This window comes from Oncorhynchus keta, chromosome 2, assembly GCF_023373465.1.
Source record: "Oncorhynchus keta strain PuntledgeMale-10-30-2019 chromosome 2, Oket_V2, whole genome shotgun sequence".
In the NCBI taxonomy this organism is placed as follows: domain Eukaryota; kingdom Metazoa; phylum Chordata; class Actinopteri; order Salmoniformes; family Salmonidae; genus Oncorhynchus; species Oncorhynchus keta.
The window spans coordinates 77,955,229-77,976,709 of NC_068422.1; the positions used below are offsets into that span (position 1 = coordinate 77,955,229).

The 21,481-nt window shown below is 46.1% G+C and overlaps 1 protein-coding gene across 1 annotated transcript in view; it reads left to right on the plus strand.

Moving 5' to 3' along the window:
• The window catches only part of LOC118377209 (carbohydrate sulfotransferase 8-like), a 242,885-nt gene extending 222,901 nt beyond the window's left edge, over positions 1–19,984 (plus strand). The window contains exons 3-5 of the mRNA XM_052484389.1: positions 14,778–14,815; positions 16,792–17,226; positions 17,420–19,984. Coding sequence (XP_052340349.1) covers positions 14,778–14,815; positions 16,792–17,226; positions 17,420–18,106 — 1,160 coding nt within the window. The 3' untranslated portion in view covers positions 18,107–19,984. The remainder of the gene's footprint in view (positions 1–14,777; positions 14,816–16,791; positions 17,227–17,419) is intronic.
• Positions 19,985–21,481: the final 1,497 nt, after the last annotated feature.

Below are 21,481 nucleotides of genomic sequence, written 5' to 3' on the forward strand. Positions count from 1 at the left end.
TACCACACAGAAAATCATTCAAGCTGCACCAATTTTCATTAGAAATGTACAAGAACATAGCTGATAGGTAGCGGAGAGAACAGTGAAGACATGAGACACGCAAATCAAAAAGCTCCCCTATTGATCTTGTTTAGGGACAATCAAATGATCTAGACTAGCCTACAACAAGATCATGCAATGAAGAATTGCATTATTGTTTTCAAGTGAGCACAAAATTCTACTCTAGGCTGTAAACTGCAGTGAAAATGCCATTTAAATAACGTCTCAAAAACCTTGTGATGTCAGAAGGTGAGTGTAGCTGGTGCATGAAGTCAGGCGCAGGAGAGCAAAATGAGTGAGCAACGTACTTTACTCAAAAAATAAAGGCACAAGGTAAACAAATACACTTGACCAAAATACCAACGGTAAATATAACGCACGGGTGAACACAGCACCCGTCGAAAAAAACAGCCACCATAAACCGAACTGAACATAGAAATAATCACGCACAACAAACATGGGGGAAACAGAGGGTTAAATACATGAACATGTAATTGGATAATGAAAACCAGGTGTGTAGAAAATAAAGACAAAACCAATGGAAAATGAAAGATGGGATCAGCGATGGCTAGAAGACCTAGTGACATCGAACACCGCCCGCACAAGGAGAGGGACCAACCTCGGCGGAAGTCGTGACAGTACCCCCCCCCTTTATGCGCGGCTCCAGCAGCATGCCGACACCGGCCTCGGGCCGACCCGGGGGGCGAGGCGCAGGGCGATCCGGATGGAGACGGTGGAACTCCCGTAGCATCGATGGGTCCAACACGTCCTCCACCGACACCCAGCATCTCTCCTCCGGACCGTACCCCTCCCACTCCACGAGGTACTGAAGGCCCATCGCCCAACACCTCGAATCCAGTATGGATCGAACTGCATACGCCGGGGGCCCCCTCAATGTCCAGAGGGGCCGGAGGAACCTCCCGCACCTCAGACTCCTGGAGTGGACCAGCCACCACCGGCCTGAGGAGAGACACATGGAACAAGGGGTTAATTTGATAATCGGGGGGAAGCTGTAACCTATAACATACCTCATTCAGTCTCCTCAGGACTTTGAATGGCCCCACAAATCGCGGGCCCAGCTTCCGGCAGGGTAGGTGGAGGGGCAGGTGGAGGGTCGAGAGCCAGACCCGGTCCCCCGGTGCGAACACCGGGGCCTCACTGCGGTGGCGATCAGGTTTTTTGGTGCGTCACGGCTTGCTGAAGGTGCACATGAGCGGCGTCCGAGGTCTCCTCAGCGCACCTAAACCAGTCATCCACCGCAGGAGCCTCAATCTGGCTCTGATGCCAAGGTGCCAGGACAGGCTGGTACCCCAGTACGCACTGGAAGGGGTAGAGGCTAGTGGAGGAGTGGCGGAGCGAGTTCTGGGCCATCTCTGCCCCGGCGCACGAACGCTGCCCACTCCCCCGGCCGGTCCTGGAAAAAAGACCACAGAAACCTACCCACCTCCTGTTTCACTCTCTTCCCCTGACCAAGACCCCCAGACTTTCCATGAATGCCCTCCAGACCCTTGACGTGAACTGGGGACCTCGATCAGATACTATGTCCTCAGGCACCCCGTAGTGCCGGAAGACTTGTGTAAACATGGCCTCCGCAGTCTGTAGGGAGACGGGCAAACGGAGGAGACGACAGGATTAGAAAACCGATCCACAACGACCAGGATCGTGGTGTTACCCTGTGATGGAGGAAGATCCGTTAGGAAATCCACCTACAGGTGCGACCACGGCCGTTGTGGAACGGGTAAGGGTTGTTAACTTACCCCTGGGCAGGTGTTTAGGAGCCTTGCACTGGGCACACACCGAGCAGGAGGAGACATAAACCCTCACATCCTTAGCTAAAGTGGGCCACCAGTACTTCCCACTAAGACAGCGCACTGTCCGACCGATTCCCGGATGACCAGAGGAGGGTGACAATAGTATGGGCCCAATAGATCAAACGGTCGCGGACAGCAGACGGAAGGGACAGACGCCCAGCTGGACATTGGGGGGGAGTGGGCTCTGTAGGTAACGCCCGCTCGATGACCACGTCCAGCTCCCACACTACCGGTGCCACCAGGCAAGAGGCCGAGAGTATGGGAGTGGGATCCATGGGCCGCTCCTCTGTCATACATCCGGGACAGTGCTTCTGCCTTCACGTTCTGGGAACCTGGTCTGTAGGATAGGGTGAAAACAAACAAAAAAAAAAACATGGCCCACCTTGCCTGGCAAGGATTCAGTCTCCTCACCGCCCGGATGTACTCCAGATTGTGGTGGTCAGTCCAGATGAGAAAAGGGTGTTTAGCCCCCTCAAGCCAATGTCTCCACACCTTCAAAGCCTTGACGACAGCCAACAACTCCTGGTCCCCCATGTCATAGTTTCGCTCTGCCGGGCTGAGCTTCTACAAAAAGAAGGCACAGGGGAGGAGCGTTGGTGGAGTACCCGAGCACTGAGAGAGCACGGCTCCTATCCCAGCTTCGGAAACGTCCACCTTCACTATGAACGCCAAAGAGGGATCCGGATGAGCCAGCACGGGAGCCGAGGTAAACAGAGCCCTCGGCTGTCCAAAAGCCCTGTCCGCCTCAGCAGACCACTGCAAACGCACTGGTCCTCCCTTCAGCAGTGAGGTAATGGGAGCCGCTACCTGACCAAAACCCCGGATTAACCTCCGGTAGTAGTTGGCAAATCCTAGAAACCACTGCACTTCCTTTACTGTGGTGGGAGTCGGCCAATTACGCACGGCTGTAATGCAGTCACTCTCCATCTCCACCCCTGAGGTGGAAATGCGGTACCCTAGGAAGGAGACGGACTGTTGGAAAAATAGGCATTTCTCAGCCGTGATGTACAGGTCATGCTCCAACAGTCGACCAAGCAACCTGCGCACCAGGGAGCCATGCTCAGCGTGTGTAGTGGAGTATATCAGAATGTCGTCGATATACACCACTACACCCTGCCCGTGCAGAAAATCTCACCTACAAAGGCCTGGAAGACTGATGGAGCATTGATCAACCTGTATGGCATGACGAGGTACTCATAGTGCCCTGAGGTGGTATTAAATGCCTTCTTCCACTCGTCCCCCTCCTGGATACACACCAGGTTGTAAGCGCTCCTGAGATCCAATTTTGTGAAGAAGCGCGCCCCGTGCATTGACTCAATCGCACTGGCTATGAGAGGTAGGGGGTAACTGTACCTCATCGTGATCTGGTTGATGCCTCAATAGTCAATGCACGGGCGGAGACCTCCATCCTTCTTCTTCACAAAAAAGAAACTTGAGGAGGCAGGTGAAGTGGAGGGCCGAATGTACCCCTGCTCCAGGGATTCAGAGACCTATGTTTCCATAGCCACCGTCTCCTCTTCTGACAGGGGATACACGTGACTCCTGGGAAGTTCTGCATCTACCAGGAGATTTATCGCACAATCCCCCCGTCGATGGGTTGGTAATTGAGTTCTTACAGAAGGCGAGAGCCAAATCGGCATATTCTGAGAGATGCGCACAGTGGAGATCTGGTCTGGACTTTCCACCGTAGTCGCACCGACGGAAACCCCTAAACACCTCCCCAAGCACTCTCGTGACCACCCCATGAGAGCCCTCAGTTGCCACGAAATAGTGGGGTCATGACAGGCCAACCAGGGTATACCCATCACCACAGGAAACGCAGGAGAATCAATAAGGTAAAAACATTTTTCTCCTTGTGATCCTACCGCGTCACCATGCCCAGTGGAGTGGTGGCCTCCCTAGATAGCCCCGACCCCAATGGTCGACTATATAGGGCGTGAACTGGGAAGGGCATATCCACTGGAACAATAGGGATCCTTAAACTCTGGGCAAATGATCTGTCAATAAAGTTCCCAGCTGCGCCTGAATCTACGAGCGCCTTATGCTGGGAATGCAGGGAAAACTCAGGAAAATTCATATACACAAACATATGTGCAACAGAGGGCTCTAGGTGAGCCAGGTGCCGACTCACCTGGGGTGACACAAGAGTGCCCTGCCTGCTGCCTCGACTCCCAGAGGAACCTCTCCAGCACCGACCGGCAGCGTGCCCTCTAGCGATGGCTAGAAGACCGGTGACGTCGACCGCCGAGCGCCGCCCACACAAGGAGAAGGACCGCCCTCGGCGGAAGTCGTGACGTGATTTGAATGTTTCATTCCATTCATTCAATTTGAATCAGCTGTGGCTCTACTTTTGGCAGTCTATAAGGTCTAAAAAGGCACAGTACCAGTCTGGCTGTGTTTTTACTTCTGATAGTGAAATGCGCTGTCTGTTATGGATCATCATTCTCCCAAATTAAGTCATCCTATAATAATGTGGCCACATATGCTTCCAGCAGGCCCAGTTATTCAGGAACGTTTAACATGCCTCCTCTGATCCGAGTGGCTATTCCTTGCGCAACTAGAACCTAACGCTTCAATATAGCCTAAATATTTGTCATTTAACTTTTCAAATGTATTACCTTTTATGTGTGGCATAAACACAACCATTCACAATGTCTTACCTGCACACGTTCATCTAAAATATCATTCCAGCATCAAAACTGTTCACCAGCCATGCCATATGATGAATGGGATGAGAAATCTGTTACAAAACACCAGCAAGTTTAATGGCATTCGGAGATTGTCAAGCCATGTCTTCTATACTGGGTAGAAGGTAGGGAGGGATGTAATCTGTTGAGATTTGCATAGTATATTTGATTGTGGTGTTTCAAACGCAAACCATGATGTTGAAGCCCCCAAAGTCGGTATGCTTTGCTTATTGGTTGTGTGGTGCATTGGTACAGAAACCTGTTGCTGGAAAATTTGTTGCATATATTTTGTATAATTGTACATATAGCATCAAAATGTTGAAAATCTGATTTCCCCCTAGCTGATCATTGTATGCAGGCGGTTCTGATCGTAGTGTTATGAAACAGGCAGGCAGAGTGAGCTCAGTGGTTGTAAACATTATTTTGAGTTGTAAGTCATCCAATAAGGGGGCACGGTGTGCACATTTTTTACAGTACGGAGGGGGTCCTTTAAATAGAAATCATTAAACTAACAGAAACCAACAGCACTGTGCATGTTCTTCACAGCAGCACCAGAATCTGGCCCAGTCATATCAGCAGCAGCAGTCCAGTCCAACAGACTATTCCCCCTCCGCCTCAGATACAAACACATCCGACAAAAGGCCAGATGTCTCATTTGTCTGATTAACCCAGGTCCCTTTGGCCAGACATCAAGTGAAATCTGCGCTATTCATGTCTTTAACATAAGTGCTTTTTTACAACTGCTTGACACATGAGCTGTCAATTGTGACACGCAAATATTATTTAAATTACAGCGTGACCAGTCCGCTAGCTGTCACATTACCAGCGCCGGGAGCCTAGCCGCACCTCTCTCTCCGGTCTTTCTCACACCTCCAGACAGAAAGGTACACGAGACACAAAGAGAGAGAGGAGAGGGGTGGAGCCAGGCAGGATGTGTGTGCAGACAAGGTGGTGAGCGTTTTAAATTATCAAGTGATCAGACAGACCCAGACAGACCCAGACAAATCAGACAGATTCTGATGTTTTCCCCTCATATTTAAGGTAACTCACTATATGCCTTAGTGTCTGGTTTGTTTCCTCTTACATAGGTACATCAGCACTGTAGTGTGCTGGCAGTAGCAGTCAGTATGCAAGGCTATGTCATCCCTAGCAGGATCCACAAGTAGCTGTGTGTGTTTCACATCTCCCAGTGACACCTCAGCTCTGGAGACCCAGGGGCACGAGCCACCTGACGTGTGGGAGAGTTATTTCAGGCATTTGAGAGCATCAGTCAGACAGAGAGACAGACACTGTGGTGTGGAGCAGAGTGGCACGGCATAACACACCCTGCTCTCATTAGTACAAACCTCTGGAGGAAGCTGAGTATTAGCTGCTGTGCTGTGACGATCAGCCCAGCCTGTCTTACAGCCTGTATCAGACACAGCACAACACAACACTACACGGTATAGCCAACCAATCAATATCAGACAGGAAGGTAGAGCTGCTTTTGTGAAAAACACAAACAAATAATGGATTATCATCAGAATTTTAGTAGTAGAAGTAGTAGTAGTAATAATAGTAGTAGAGGTAGTAAAAGTATTATTATTATTAGTAGTAGTAGTAGTAGTAATAGTAGTAGTAGTCGTAGCAGCAGCAGTAGTAGTGGTAGTGGTAGTGGTAGTAGTGGTAGTAGTAGAGGTAGTAGAGGTAGTAGTAGTAGAGGTAGTAGTAGTAGAGGTAGTAGTAGTAATAGTAGTGGTAGTAGTAGAGGTAGTAGTAGAGGTAGTAGTAGTAGTAGTAATAGAGGTAGTAGTAGAGGTAGTAGTAGAGGTAGTAGTAGAGGTACTAGAGGTAGTAGTAGTAGTAGTAGTAATAGTAGAGGTAGTAGTAATAGTAGTAGTAATAGTAGAGGTAGTAGTAGTAGTAGAGGTAGTAGTAGTGGTAGAGGTAGTAGTAGTAGAGGCAGTAGTAGTAGAGGTAGTAGTAGTAGAGGTAGTAGTAGTAGAGGTAGTAGTAGAGGTAGAGGTAGTAGTAGTAGTAGAGGTAGTAGTAATAGTAGAGTTAGTAGTAGTAGTAGAGGTAGTAGTAGTAGAGGTAGAGGTAGTAGTAGTAGTAGTAATAGTAGAGGTAGTAGTAGTAGTAGAGGTAGTGGTAGTAGTAGAGGTAGTAGTAGTAGTAATAGTAGTAGAGGTAGTAGTGGTAGTAGTAGGGGTAGTAGAGGTAGTAGAGGTAGTAGTAGAGGTAGTAGAGGTAGTAGTAGAGGTAGTAGAGGTAGTAGAGGTAGTGGTAGTAGAGGTAGTAGAGGTAGTAGAGGTAGTAGTAGAGGTAGTAGTAGAGGTAGTAGAGGTAGTAGTAGTAGAGGTAGTAGTAGTAGAGGTAGTAGTAGTAGAGGTAGTGGTAGTAGAGGTAGTAGTAGTAGTAATAGTAGTAGAGGTAGTAGTGGTAGTAGTAGATGTAGTAGTGGAGGTAGTAGTAGTAGAGGTAGTAGTAGTGGAGGTGGTAGAGGTAGTAGTAGTAGTGGAGGTAGTAGTAGTAGTGGAGGTAGTAGTAGTAGTAGTGGAGGTAGTAGTAGTAGAGGTAGTAGTAGTAGTAATAGTAGTAGAGGTAGTAGTAGTAGAGGTAGTTGTAGAGGTAGTAGAGGTAGTAGAGGTAGTTGTAGAGGTAGTAGAGGTAGTAGTAGTAGAGGTAGTAGTAGTAGTAGAGGTAGTAGTAGTAGTAGTAATAGTAGTAGAGGTAGTAGTAGTAATAGTAGTAGAGGTAGTAGTAGTAGGGGTAGTAGAGGTAGTAGTAGTAGAGGTAGTAGAGGTAGTAGTAGTGGAGGTAGTAGTAGTGGAGGTAGTAGTAGTAGAGGTAGTAGAGGTAGTAGTAAGGGTAGTAGAGGTAGTAGAGGTAGTAGTAGGGGTAGTAGAGTTCGTAGTAGTAAAGGTAGTAGTGGTAGTAGTAGAGGTAGTAGAGGTAATAGTAGTCGTAATAGTAGTAGTAGGGGTAGTAGAGGTAGTAGTAGTAGAGGTAGTAGTAGTAGAGGTAGTAGTAGTAGTAATAGTAGTAGGGGTAGTAGGGGTAGTAGAGGTAGTAGGGGTAGTAGAGGTAGTAGAGGTAGTAGTAGTAGAGGTAGTAGTAGTAGTAATAGTAGTAGAGGTAGTAGTGGTAGTAGTAGATGTAGTAGTAGTAGAGGTAGTAGTAGTGGAGGTAGTAGTAGTAGTAGTAGTAGTAATAGTAGTAGAGGTAGCAGTAATAGTAGTAGAGGTAGTAGTAGTAGAGGTAGTAGTAGGGGTAGTAGAGGTAGTAAAGGTAGCAGTAGTAGTAATAGTAGTAATAGTATTAGATGTAGTAGTAGTAGAGGTAGTAGTAGGGGTAGTAGAGGTAGTAGTAGGGGTAGTAGAGATAGTAGTAGGGGTAGTAGAGGTAGTAGTAGGGGTAGTAGAGTTAGTAGTAGTAGAGGTAGTAGTAGAGGTAGTAGTAGTAATAGTAGAGGTAGTAGTAGTAGAGGTAGTAGTAGTAGAGGTAGTAGAGGTAATAGTAGTTGTAATAGTAGAGGTAGTAGTAGTCATAGAGGTAGTAGAGGTAATAGTCGTAGTAATAGTAGAGGTAGTAGTAATAGTAGAGGTAATAGTAGTAGTAATAGTAGAGGTCGTAGTGGTAGTAGTAGCGGTAGTAGTAGTAGAGGTAGTAGTAGTAATAGTAGAGGTAGAGGTAGTAGCACAAAGCAGGAAGAAATTATAGGTTGAAGGCTGGAGGCCAAAGGTGGGGTACTTGAGAGATGAGGCACTCTGGGGAGAGGTAGAATACAAGCATGGAGAGGTAAATTAAGGGTCTGGAAGGTAACTTGGAGAAAATAGAAGAGGCTTAAAGCTAAAGGGGAGTTACCATAGAGGCCTGGAGTGTTATTGAAGGGGAGGTGGAGGTTGTGATTGTCTACAGGGCTTGTTATGAATGTTTTGCTTGGTTTCGACAGCACAGAAAAAGCCAGGCAGTCTAAGTGTCGAGCTCAACCATTCTTGTTGCCATTATCCTGTCTTCCTGCTGAACTCATAAAGACAGGTAATCAATCTGAGCGATGCCCATGTGTAGGTCAGTGTCAAGGAGCAATATGATCAGGCTGTTTCAGCATCTCCTCTAATCCCCTCCACCTTCAAAAGTCTGGGTTGTTACTCCTGTTTTGAGAGACAGCAATCTTCCCCTTATAACCCATAGTAACCCTTGGCACTCCACTCCTCATCCTCCTAGGATTACTGACTTGAACTGTGGTCAGTGCAGAAGCATTGAAGCTTATCCACAGATGCAAGGACGGGGCTGTCCCGTCTGCATTCTATTTCACTTAGCATTCCACCCACTGTTCCACAGCTCCACTCACATGTCCACCCTCATCAGGCCTGCCTGTAATCAGTGGGGCCGGTGACAGGAAAACACAGGGTGAGTGAAAACAGCAGGGCTTACTTAAAGGAGAGGCCAGGGTAAACAGTGACAGGGCCAATTCCATTTACCTATCTCACAGCAAATAGAATTCAGCAGGTAGATCACCACTGGTTAATGAAGATACAAGAGGAGAGGAGGAGAGGAGAGGACAAGAGGAGGAGAGAGAGGAGAGGAGAGGACAAGAGGGGGAGGAGAGGGAGGGAGGGAGGAGGAGAGGATGGAGGAGAGGATGGAGGAGAGGATGGAGGAGAGGATGGAGGAGAGGGAGGAGGAGAGGGAGGGAGGGAGGAGAGGGAGGAGGAGGGAGGGAGGGAGGAGGAGAGGGAGGGAGGAGGGAGGGAGGGAGGGAGGGAGGAGAGGACGAGAGGGAGGAGGAGAGGGAGGAGAGGAGGAGAGAGAGGATGAGAGGGAGGAGAGGAGGAGAGAGAGGATGAGAGGGAGGAGAGGAGGAGAAGGGGGAGAGGAGGAAAGGGAGGAGAAGAGAGCAGAGCATTTCAACTACTGCAGAGAGGAGAGAGGGTCCAGTAGCTCAGATATAATGTGTAGTCTGAACACAGACACCACATGGAAACACTGAGGGCAATATCCCCCTCATCTGTTTCTCTCTTCCATCTAGCTTTTCTCTCTTCTTTCACCTTCCACTCTTCAGTCCTCCTCTTCATCTGTTGCCTCCACCACAGACACAGGCAAGAGAGCAGCCAGCCGTTTTCCCTGCAGATTTTCCTCCCTTCCCTCTCCTAATATCTGGCAGCGAACCAGCCAACTTTTAAAACATTACATGCAAAAGGTTTCTGAACTTTTATAACAACCTCCAGCAGCCTGTCTGAGCTGTCATCGATAGGGGAGGGGCACTGTGGCGTGTGCTGCTGTGGCGTGCATGCTCTGCTGATAGGTCAAGAGCTTCTCAAGCATCCTAATAAGATATGTGCCAATTAAAGCCTTCTGGTGCTGCGGCTTCAGCACAGATAATTAATTTAACCCGTGGATCGTAGCTGACAGGTAGCATTTGTTTACATGTCTCTGCTTTCACGAGCTGTCAACCAACCATGCCTCTGACGACTCTGCATAATATTAACACAACCGCCCCCTCCCATCCGACTACATACTGCATAACACTGTTACGCGCAGTATCCACGTATCCAGCTATATGAAGGGACTGCCTGCGTTTCCTTACCTTGAGCTTGTTATAAACTAATAAGCAGCAGTGTGGTGATGCCTTGGCTAGAACAGCTGTAATGCCTCAGAGCATGAAAGTCAACTGCTCTGAAAACACAGAAGATGTCCATGTGGAGGCAGCAGGCATCTCCAACTCTACTTTAAATAGCTTTCTTTCAGCTTCCGCTGCTTTCAGTTCTATTCCACTGAATATTGATGTGGTTCAATATGCTTAGCTTATACTCTTACAGCTGAGACATATGAGTCAAGCCATGTGTTATTTATGCTTCTTGAGCTGCTGATTAATGCAGTCTGGTTGTGTACATGCTGGCCTGCCCTCAGACTTCTACTAATAAGACTGTAGCCTACGACCCCTGCGATCCTGTCCAATCTCTGACCTTCAGTTAGGATCAAAGGTGGAATAAAAGCCAATACATTTGCAGCGTCATGCAGCGTATATATGATGTATTTTATGTGTTCGCTAATAACACCATCCTTACATGTACCCTCTGAGGACTTGTGAAATGGAATTGTGTTTAGATGGAAATTAGGGAGGAGTGGGTATGCAAGAGGTCAGAGGAATTCTGCAACATATTTGAGATTTGTTTCAACATGTATCAGAAGAATGTCTAGCCTTACACACTCGGGAACTATCTTCTTTTTTAATTATACCAGAATCATGAGACGTATGATCAGCCATGATTAGCTATATTTTCATTATCACATTCTCTGTTTTTAAGAGTTAAATATCCCCATTTGAAATTCTCTGAATATCGTCTACCGCCCATAACCGGTCATCCCCCTGTATCAGTTCCCCATGACTTCCACCATACAGCAAATCTTTTTTTTCTCATACAGCTGTGCCATCAAGCAGGTTTAGATACTGTCCAATATCGACCAAGGTGATGAGATCATACTGACCTGATGTGTAATTACAGGGTCATAAGAGCCAATCACCATCTTGCTTCATAAGAGCCATCCAACAGACCGCCCAATAGGCCCACAGACAAACCAGAACTCACTCATTACCAACCCTTCCCAGCTGCAGGTCTCACAATCCAAAATGTTTGATCTATTATTACAACCTGCAACATCAATGGACCAGAGCTTACAACCTAACGCCACTGTCTGGACCACGTCACAGTTAGTCAGTGTAAAAGAGGGAGTCTGTATTCCCACACGTTGAGGAGGCATTTCAGAAGCACGAGCGTGTGTGTGGGTGTGTTTGTGTGTCTGTGTGTGGGGGGGTGCACCCTTGGTCATGTGCAGTCTTGCGCCACGTTAATCTTGTATTGCTAATTACTTCAGTAAAGGTGAAGCTCAAGTTCCTTGTATTCGGAGACTTCCTTATTATACTGCTGAAGTCATAAGAGCTAAGACACTACAGGCTCTGTGAGCTGAATAACTGATGAAAAGCTTGTGGCTGCTGGCTGTGCTGCTCTTTACCCGCTGTGGGCACAGGCCTGGAGGGGGCATGGACACTAAGTCTCTCTGTCTTCCTCTAGCCTATCTCCTGAGTTTCCTCTGGTTAAGAATAGGGCATTTAAAAAGTTCCTCCCTGTGTCCATGGCAGTGATCCTTCGTTCAACAAGCTCATTATTTCACCTTGTTTTTGTCCTTCATGCTCCTCTCCGCCAGCGCTGCGTTTGCATGAGGTGAGCGGCTGTGGTGGCAGCCATCGGGGGAAGGAAGGAAGCGTTTGATGTGTGTCGGTATCGGAGGAGAGCTGTAGAGAGACAGAGGTCTTTCAGAGGGAAAGGCTGTAATGGATCCCACTAATGATATGGCCTTTGCTTTCATGACTCTCACAATAACACCGACCTGGTTCTACATTGATTAAGATTATGATCACCATGGTGACGCTGAGGTCACGCGTCTTGCCGGTTCTTGCTCCACTTTCCTTTTTTATTGCAATGTTTCACATCCAATGAGCCATTTAATTTATGTTCCTATTTTTATATATATATTTTTTTCTTATTGTTGTTGTATTTTCGAGAAGGAACCTACAAGTAAGCATTTCGTTGGACGATGTATACCATGAGTATCCCGTTTATACGACTGATACAACTTGAGACTTGAAACATGGATATTCAGGGCCCGTGTTGAAAGGATAGCCTTGGGAAGCTGAAGGTTGGGGGTGTGGGAATGTAGACTGTTCTCTGAAGGCAATGCATCTGAGGACATCACATACCAACGCATTAATATCCATTATCCACCTTCAATCTGCTCTCAATGTCAGCTACTGTAATGGAAGATAAAAAGATCTGAGAAAATTGTTATTGAATGAAAGGAAGTATATTTCAGCTATGCTATCCATCACAATGAATATGTTAAGTCAATGGGGACGTGCATGCTCATTTGATTCACCTGGGTTTTGTACTATTGCTGCCATTTGTGACACAGAAATAAAAGACAAATGAACACACTGTTTACTTGCATCACTTCACCAGAGTTTGTGAATTCCTAAATTGTAGAAGTGAATTTGCTGAACCTCATAAGGAGGCAAATTTGAACAATTGATCATTGTTTCACAGCCTGGAGAAAATCAATAGAATAGTTTGTTTCAGGGTGAAATTGCAATCAAACAGCAACATATATTAGTTTCAACCAAATTCATGGTATAGACATAAATGTTGTTTACGAAACTAAACACACAGCTTTTTACTCTAAGGCATTATGATGCTATTCAGGGCATTGCCTAGCACCTAGACTGGATTGGGAACTAGATCAACTAGGGGAAAGAGAGAGAACATGTATCAGTAAAGGCAAAGATTAATTTCCTTTTTAATTGAAAAATCAGTGAGACACTGATATTTTTATAGCTGTCTATTGCACATGCAATTACCTATCCACAAAGTCAATTTCATCTAAATTCAAGGCAATTCAGGAATTGAATTGCAATCAAGTGAAGAAATTTACTCAACTGCATTCAATTCAACAGACAGAAAGTGAACTTGCATTGAACCCAACAAGGAGCACATTGGAATTACTCATTGTATTAATTTGAGGAGGATCCAGCACGGGGTAAAGCTGGCTATAATCCAGCACATTAAAGCCACATAATTAAATAGAAAACTATTATACTGTTTCTCTATGGATAAAGCAATGGTTGTGACAGTGAGTAACATCACTGACAAAAGCCTGGTCCCAGATCGGTTTGTGGTGTCTTGCCAACCCCATACAACGTGACAATTACTATACAGTAGGAGTTGGCCAGACAGTACAAAGACATCTGGTTCCAGGCTAGTGAGCAGAGCAGTATGAGTGACAACACAGTGCTTCTGACAAAAACAGCACTTAGCAGGAAGCAGTTATTAGACCTCAGGAGATTTCAATTACAGGCCTGATGGGGTTCCTGATCACACACACTGTGTGTGTGTGTGTGTGTGTGTGTGTGTGTGTGTGTGTGTGTGTGTGTGTGTGTGTGTGTGTGTGTGTGTGTGTGTGTGTGTGTGTGTGTGTGTGTGTGAGAGAGCGCCATTGGAGCCTAGCAGCACTGTGTGTAGTGGACATTTTATCTTGGTAATAGTGTGGTGTGTCCTGTTAGATATGCATGTGTTTTATATTCAACGATGTCAACTGACATACAAGATGCACTGAGCCATTATTAGGGTTAGGAGATCAAATAAGGCTCCGACAGCTGAACAAGATTAGAAAATGTCAAACTGTTTGTCGTTACCTCCCTAAACCTGCTACAGAGGAATAAACAGAATCACAGACACTACAACAACCAACCCCCCAAGCCCTTCTGCAGTGCATACTAACCTAAAACAACATTGTATCTGGCTGTACGGTTGTATGGTTTTCTCCCAGCCCCTCTGAGACGTATCTAAGTGTTAGAGGAGATGGGGGCCTTGCAGATCTCACTAGTTAAGGGGGGTGGGGGGGGTGGGCGGTGACTCACATCTGGGGCCCCCTCACTCTGCAGGTTCCTATTACTTCCTTCTGTAGATTGGAAGTGACAGGCCACTCAGGCAAAAGTGTCTTGAGCCCTTCTCCCATCAGCAGCTGCACAGCCATCCGCCAAGCATCCAGCCTGATTACACATCAACGAGAGAGGTGGACAGGGGAGGGGACGGGGGACCCCGGGAAAGGAGATGTCCAGCTGGAGAACACACACTAAACACAACGCCTGTCTGTCCTGTCCCACTGGTTGACTGGCTCAGTCACATCTGCCAATAGACACATCACCACCTGTCTCTCTGTTTGTCCCTCAGCTCAGACATTCCTCTCTGTGTCGCAGAACCAATCTATCTTTTCTAGCTACCCTGCTAAGAAATCAACCTAGCAAATAGTTCAGACTCCTTACTCAGCCCACAACTAGGACCATCAAAGCACAACTAATTTACCAATGTTTCATGGTGCTGCAGGTTCATTACTTAAATAGATCTAGATAGCTACCTGTCTCTGTGTCACCCTCTGTGGAAAGCAGCTGGTGGGGAGGGGAGGGGAGAGGAGAGGAGAGGAGAGGAGAGGAGAGGGAGAGGAGAGGAGAGGAGAGGAGAGAATTCACTCCATTACCTGGGTCTGATGCATCAAAGGACTACCTCTCCTCCTCAACAAGCAATAACTAAACATGTTGTCTCGTTTACTTAAGTTCTCTTCTCTCTCTCTCTCTCTCTCTCTCTCTCTCTCTCTCTCTCTCTCTCTCTCTCTCTCTCTCTCTCTCTCTCTCTCTCTCTCTCCTCAGGTGTGAAGCTAAGAGGAACAGCTCGGCAGTCCAGAGAGGTACGTTATTTTCTACTCCTCCTCCTTTCAAACAGAGAGGGAGTTTATGTGTTTTAAAAAAATCTAATATGGTGTTGAGTGGCAGTGCAGTTTCTGTGTCTGATAACATCAGTGTAGAGAGGCTGACCTGAGGCCTCCCCCAGTGTGCCAGGGGTGGGCCAGCTCTCTGCAGCCCATGGAGGGTAAAGTAGTCTTGGTTTATGCGAGCTGGAATGGCTCATAGGAGCAGAAGCCTGTTTCTGTAGCATGAGGCAGCTTGAGGAACAAGTACAACCCCTGGACAGGATGCTAGTCTATTGCAGGGCCTTACCCCTAATCTATCTCATTAATGCTGAGTGCCAAACAGACTGAGGTGGATCGAACTCCCAAACTTCCAGTCTCAGGGCGGCCACTCTAACCACAAGGCCACTGAGTTGGTCCAGCCCAGGGAGAGCCAGGGGATAAATGCTCTGTGGAGGTCTTGGTGTGAAGCTGCAGGAACGAGAGAGAGGGCACAGCCAGGGCTCTGACTACTATATACTGTAATACCAGCCTGGAGATGAGGGGGTTGTGTAGCTGTAGGAGAGAGAGAGAGGGTACAGCGAGGGCTCTGACTACTAGATACTGTAATACCAGCCTGGAGATGAGGGGGTTGTGTCAGTGTGTAGCTGTAGGAGAGAGAGAGAGGGCACAGCCAGGGCTCTGACTACTAGATACTGTAATACCAGCCTGGAGATGAGGGGGTTGTGTCAGTGTGTAGCTGTAGGAGAGAGAGAGGGCACAGCCAGGGCTCTGACTACTATATACTGTAATACCAGCCTGGAGATGAGGGGGTTGTGTAGCTGTAGGAGAGAGAGAGAGGGTACAGCCAGGGCTCTGACTACTAGATACTGTAATACCAGCCTGGAGATGAGGGGGTTGTGTCAGTGTGTAGCTGTAGGAGAGAGAGAGGGGGCACATCCAGGGCTCAGACTACTATATACTGTAATACCAGCCTGGAGATGAGGGGGTTCAGTGTGAGACTAGGAGGCTTTGAGGCTGCAGGAGAGAGAGCAGCTGGTTGCTATGTCAGACACACTCCTGGTTCCTCTCTTTCCTCCCGCTGACCTCAGTTTGCTCTGGTGTCCTGCTCTCAATAGAGATGAGAGACTTCCATTAGTGTGAGTCCTGCATGTGGGTGTCTGATGCTGGCTGGCTACACTGTGGCTGATCCTGCTCTGCTTCCCAACACGAAACGGTCAGGGAACCATTCCTACTACTCCTTCCTCCTTTGGAGGTTTCCCAGGGGATATAGGTGGGAGTACTGGGCACCTGATCCAATGGATGTCAGATAGGAGATGAGCACAAATTCATGATGGGCTCCCATCACATTATCCGTTGTACAATTAGGATTATACATGCAATCTATTGGCTTTATAGCGCCATAATTGAAATAAAATGTCAAAACGCATGATAGCCTCAGGCCATCTTACCATGGTAATCTGCCTGTAGATGATTTGAATTTAGATTTCCCATTAAGTGTTTATAAGACATTTATATGACATTAGAGCTCTGTTTATTGGTAGTTCACCCAGTCATTTACAGTGTGTGGCATTTCAATCGGAGAGGTTGGAGAGTTGGTCAAGATGTAGAGAAACGGCACCACTAAGTGTTGAGTCTGAGCACTACAGAAATCAGGAATGTATAGATACATTTTTTTTCCACCAAAGGTTTTTAAAAGAGTGTTGGTGAATTAGTTAACGGAACACTATAAAGAGAGTTTCACTGAATAAACACATTTTCATTTTGAATGCCAGAGAAGTTTTAATAGTAATCAATACTAAATCACTAAAATATATTTATAAAGTCCTTTTTACATAAGCAGATGTCACTAAGTGCTTTTACAGAAACCCGGCCTAAAACACCAAAGATCAAGCAATGCAGATGTAGAAGTCTTGCATACATTTTACATCTGTCAGCGCCATTTGTAAAGTCGATGCGTTATCTTTGTCCATCAGGCGCTGTGTACTCAGGACAGTGAGGGTGTGAGAGTCAGCCCAGGCCAGGACCAGAGACTGGCTGTGGAAGGCATAACCAGCCCCATCCCCCCCATGCAGTTCCCTGCCTTCCAGTGGACCAGACATTCAGCCACTCCTGGCTCTAGGGAACAGGACATGGGCTCCCTGCGCGTCACCAAGCGCCACAGGAAACTACTGAAAACCAGCCCTGTGGTCTCTAAGAACTCACACAACTCCTCCTCGTCCTCCTCGGGTTCCCCAGACTCTCCTGAGGAGAGCTGGCAGTGGCACAGACTGTCCCACATCCAGGAAGCTCGGCGGAGGCTGATGAAGGAGGTCTGTGCCAAGTACAAGAGCAGCATCTCTAGGACCATCACACCTCACCACGTGTCCCGGATCTATGTGGAGGACAAGTACAAGCTGTTGTACTGCGAGGTGGCTTATTGATGATCTGATTATTGCATATTGATTATTGGGCTTCTGAATATTGCTGTTATATACTGCTATCTATATTTTTACAACTTATTGTTTATTGGTGTATTTTTGTCATTGTGACTGTGATGCTGGCTGCAATGATTTAACAAACCAATTAATAAAGTATTTTTTAAATCTAATCTTATCTCTTTAGGTGCCCAAGGCGGGCTGCTCCAACTGGAAGAGGATTCTCATGGTGCTGTCTGGCCTGGCGTCGTCCACCCACGAGATCAAACACGACGCTGTCCATTATGGCAACCACCTCAAGAGGCTGGACAGCTTCGACCGCCAGGGCATCACGCAGCGCCTGGAGACCTACACCAAAGTCCTGTTTGTCCGCGAACCCCTGGAGAGGCTGGTGTCCGCCTTCAGGGACAAGTTTGAGAACCCCAACACCTACTATCATCCTGTATTCGGGAAGCCCATCATCTCCAAGTACAGGGTGAACGCCTCCAAGGTGGCCCTCAGGACAGGCAGCGGAGTGACCTTCCAGGAGTTCATGCAGTATCTGTTGGATGTGCACAGGCCTGTGGGCATGGACATTCACTGGGAGCCTACCAGCCAGCTCTGCAGCCCCTGTCTGCTGGACTACAACTTCATCGGCAAGTTTGAGACCATGGAGGAGGAGGCTAATTTCTTACTACGTAGAACTGGTGCCCCGCATAACCTCACCTTCCCCAGTTTTAAAGACAGGAACCCCAAGGCTGAGAGGACTTCAACTCATTTAACCCATCGCTACTTTGCACAGCTCAGCACTTCAGAGAGACAGAGAGCTTATGACTTTTATTACATGGACTACCTTATGTTTAACTACTCCAAACCTTTTAAAGATTTGTATTGATTGTCTCTCTGATCTCTATTTGAGTCCTCAAATCTCCCCTGGCTTTAAGTGGAGGAGCGCACCATAAAAATGACTTCCTTTTACAAGTATTACTAGAAGATCATCACATGAAAACAATGTCTTGGTCAGGCATGTCGATGTGGTCCTGTACTATATACCGGTGACTAACTGCAAAACATCAAACTCACAAACAATGTATCACTGCACAGTCAGTGACGTGAAAAGACAGTTCAATGCTTTAAATGCTTTGTGTTACGTGAAGAGGTACCCACCTGTCATTTTTTGCACTTAGTGTAGCAAATTCTTTCAAATTCTCCAAAAACGTATTGACTCAGACTGAGCATTAGTCTGCCACACTACTGCTGGTGAGTGTGTCTGGACGGTCTTATAGGGGAGCATCCCCCTTAAGTATCCCTAAGTACTACTTTACCACACCATCCCACTACCCTTTAGAATACACATCCTCATCACTGTCATCAAGGCTTTTTCTGACACTAATATTTAAAAACTGTACAAAGGGCATTCAGATGACTATATATATTTTTTCTATGTATTTCTATAATGGATATATTCACTGCTTCTTTGTGGGGATTTTCATTTCTGATATAAATGATTGATATTTCAGTAATTATATTGTGAATGTGTGTAGAGAATATCTGGCTATATTTAGGCCCCCTGTACATCAGACCCTGTAAAACACGTGTCAAACTCATTCCATGGAGGGCCAAGTGTCTGCAGGTTTTTGCTCCTCCCTTGTTTCTTGACTGATGAAGGTCATTGGTTAGTTAGGAACTCCCCTCACCTGGTTGTCCAGGTCTTAGTTCAACACAAATAAAAAGGAAATAACAAAAACCAGCGTACAGTCGACCCTCCATGGAATGAGTTTGACACCCCTGTTGTAAAACATGCTGGTTAACACATGGACACGTAGAAATTCCACTCCAATCTTTCCCTAATTACCCGATAAGCCCCTGCAGTGAAATATCACTGCAGTGTTAGAGAGAACAGAACACTGACACCATCTCTTATACTGACACTGACAAAGTTACAAGGCAGCTTATCCTACCCAACTCTGCCTCTGTGTGTGTGTGTGTGTGTGTGTGTGTGTGTGTGTGTGTGTGTGTGTGTGTGTGTGTGTGTGTGTGTGTGTGTGTGTGTGTGTGTGTGTGTGTGTGTGTGTGTGTGTGTGTGTGTGTGTGTGTGTGACAGAGAGTGAGACGTGTGTGAGAGAGAACAACTGGAGCTGCTGCTCTGATCTCTTTTCATGGATCTGAGGGGGAGTAAGCCCTGGCCCACAGCCCAGACACACTCAGACCTTGGTCCCACACAAGACAGACAACTGTGAGGACAGCTTTATGATGAGATCTCTCAACAGGGTAACAACTTACACAACCCATAATAACACATCATCTACTGTCCCACAAACTGTACAGGCAATGGGTTGTAGGATCCTGGTGAGAAAGCTAGTGTTCAGAGAAGCCAGCAATTGGAGCAGTATTTCAAAATATCCTCTTTTACCTCCTATGACCAACACTGATTTATAGCTCCACAGTAGAGTACCACAGCTATTCTGAACAATTGAAAGGCAGGGACTTGGGGCCAATCAAACACAGTTTCCTGGATAAGTCAGAAACATGACTCTTCCCTGGCTGCTAGAACGCTGGGTTGGTTGTCTTTGTGAAATCCGTCTGTAACAGAAGGAAACTCACTTGCACATGCTGTTGTGTTGTGACGTGTATACAGGTCATGTTATTGACTTGTCCCTGAAACCAGGTTGCTGTTTTTAACTGAAGAGGCCTCTAATAAGTAAGTAGAATGTTCCTCATATTCAATTGTGTTCTACTCTGCAGCTCTAGTTAGAATGAATACCCCAGACAAGCCGGGGGGGCCTAAAAGGATACAGCACAGTGGGAGGTGCCTAAAAGGATACAGCACAGTGGGAGGTGCCTAAAAGGATACAGCACAGGGGGAGGTGCCTTTCTCTATGTGACCAATTACAAAGAAATGCACATTATTTGAGTTATATATAGACACTATATTGAGATTTTTATATATTTTTTAAGAAGATACAGAAAGAGATTACATATTTATGATGGCAAATATTATAGGATTATGTCAATGTAGTGTGTTGGCTTTTGCAGTTCCAAAATCTATATGTTGTTTAGATGGTGGTCTGATTCTATATAGTTAGCCAGACTCCGGTCCAAAGCTAAATAACATAATATAGGTGTTACTTTAACCTACAAAATGCTCCCTCACTCACCAACCCTGTTCTATGGGGTTTCTTGGAAATGTAAGTATGTGGGTCTATGGGTACAACACAGATATATCAAAACTATTTACGGTAACAAGTGAATGTATAACTGTTTTATCGTTGGTGCAAAAGTGTATAAATACCTGTACATGGTCTGGAACCCTTTGCCTTATTTTACACTGCCAATCAAAAGGTGTATTTCAGGAAGACATTCTGCAGGTGGTTGGTTTCTGTCTGCTGAGTGTCTACTAATAAACTGTCTTTAGCATTTTCACAATGCTGCTTCTTTTTCATGCTTAACACTCTCAACAAACCATTAAAATGTTTTTGTCTCCAACAGTTTCCGCATGTGGAAACAGTCAATAAGACACTTTTTCAAGTAAGAAGACACACTCAAACCAAAGTTGTGCACCCCTGGTTTACACATACTCTTTATTTTGTCTTTCCAAAATATACCTATTCCAACATCCATTGGAAGTATACTCAATTCATAGGCGAGGCAAGAAGGCCTAGATTCTCTTTCCCAGTTCACAAGAAATGTTATATTGAAGGAGTAGGTATATGGTATTGTGAATGTAATCAGGGCCGGACTACTGCATTTGGAGCCCTTGGGCCATCAACTTCCTTTTTTTGCAGTTTTACAAATTCTAGCATGGGGCTGAGAGAAAATGTTCCGTCTCAAAGCAAATTTCAAGCTATTCTACACATTTTGCCATGAGGCTAAGATATAATTTCTCTGTTTTAAAGCTAATTTTCTACAATTCTACACATTTAGCTTTGTGTTTTATAGAAGCCCAGTGGTGGATGAACATGTCAACTCAAATTGATCAATATGTAGAGTAGAGAGAATTTGAATAAACGCTGTAGGCTGATTTCCAAAGCAGCCTTCTGTATTAGTCATGAGAACAGTCAGGAAGTTTAAAATTCTGTTTAAATCCATTCAGAAAACAAAGGCCATCCATCTACCTCATTAGTGGGAGAAATCTCTTGACATGCAGTGGAGAGAACTTCTATGTTCTTTCAGCTCCAGGCTACAGAAAACAAGGAATACAAGAAGTCTGCTGGAAGTGAAAAAAGGAGACAACTTCTCAACTCATAAACATTGTACTGTGTTAGATATA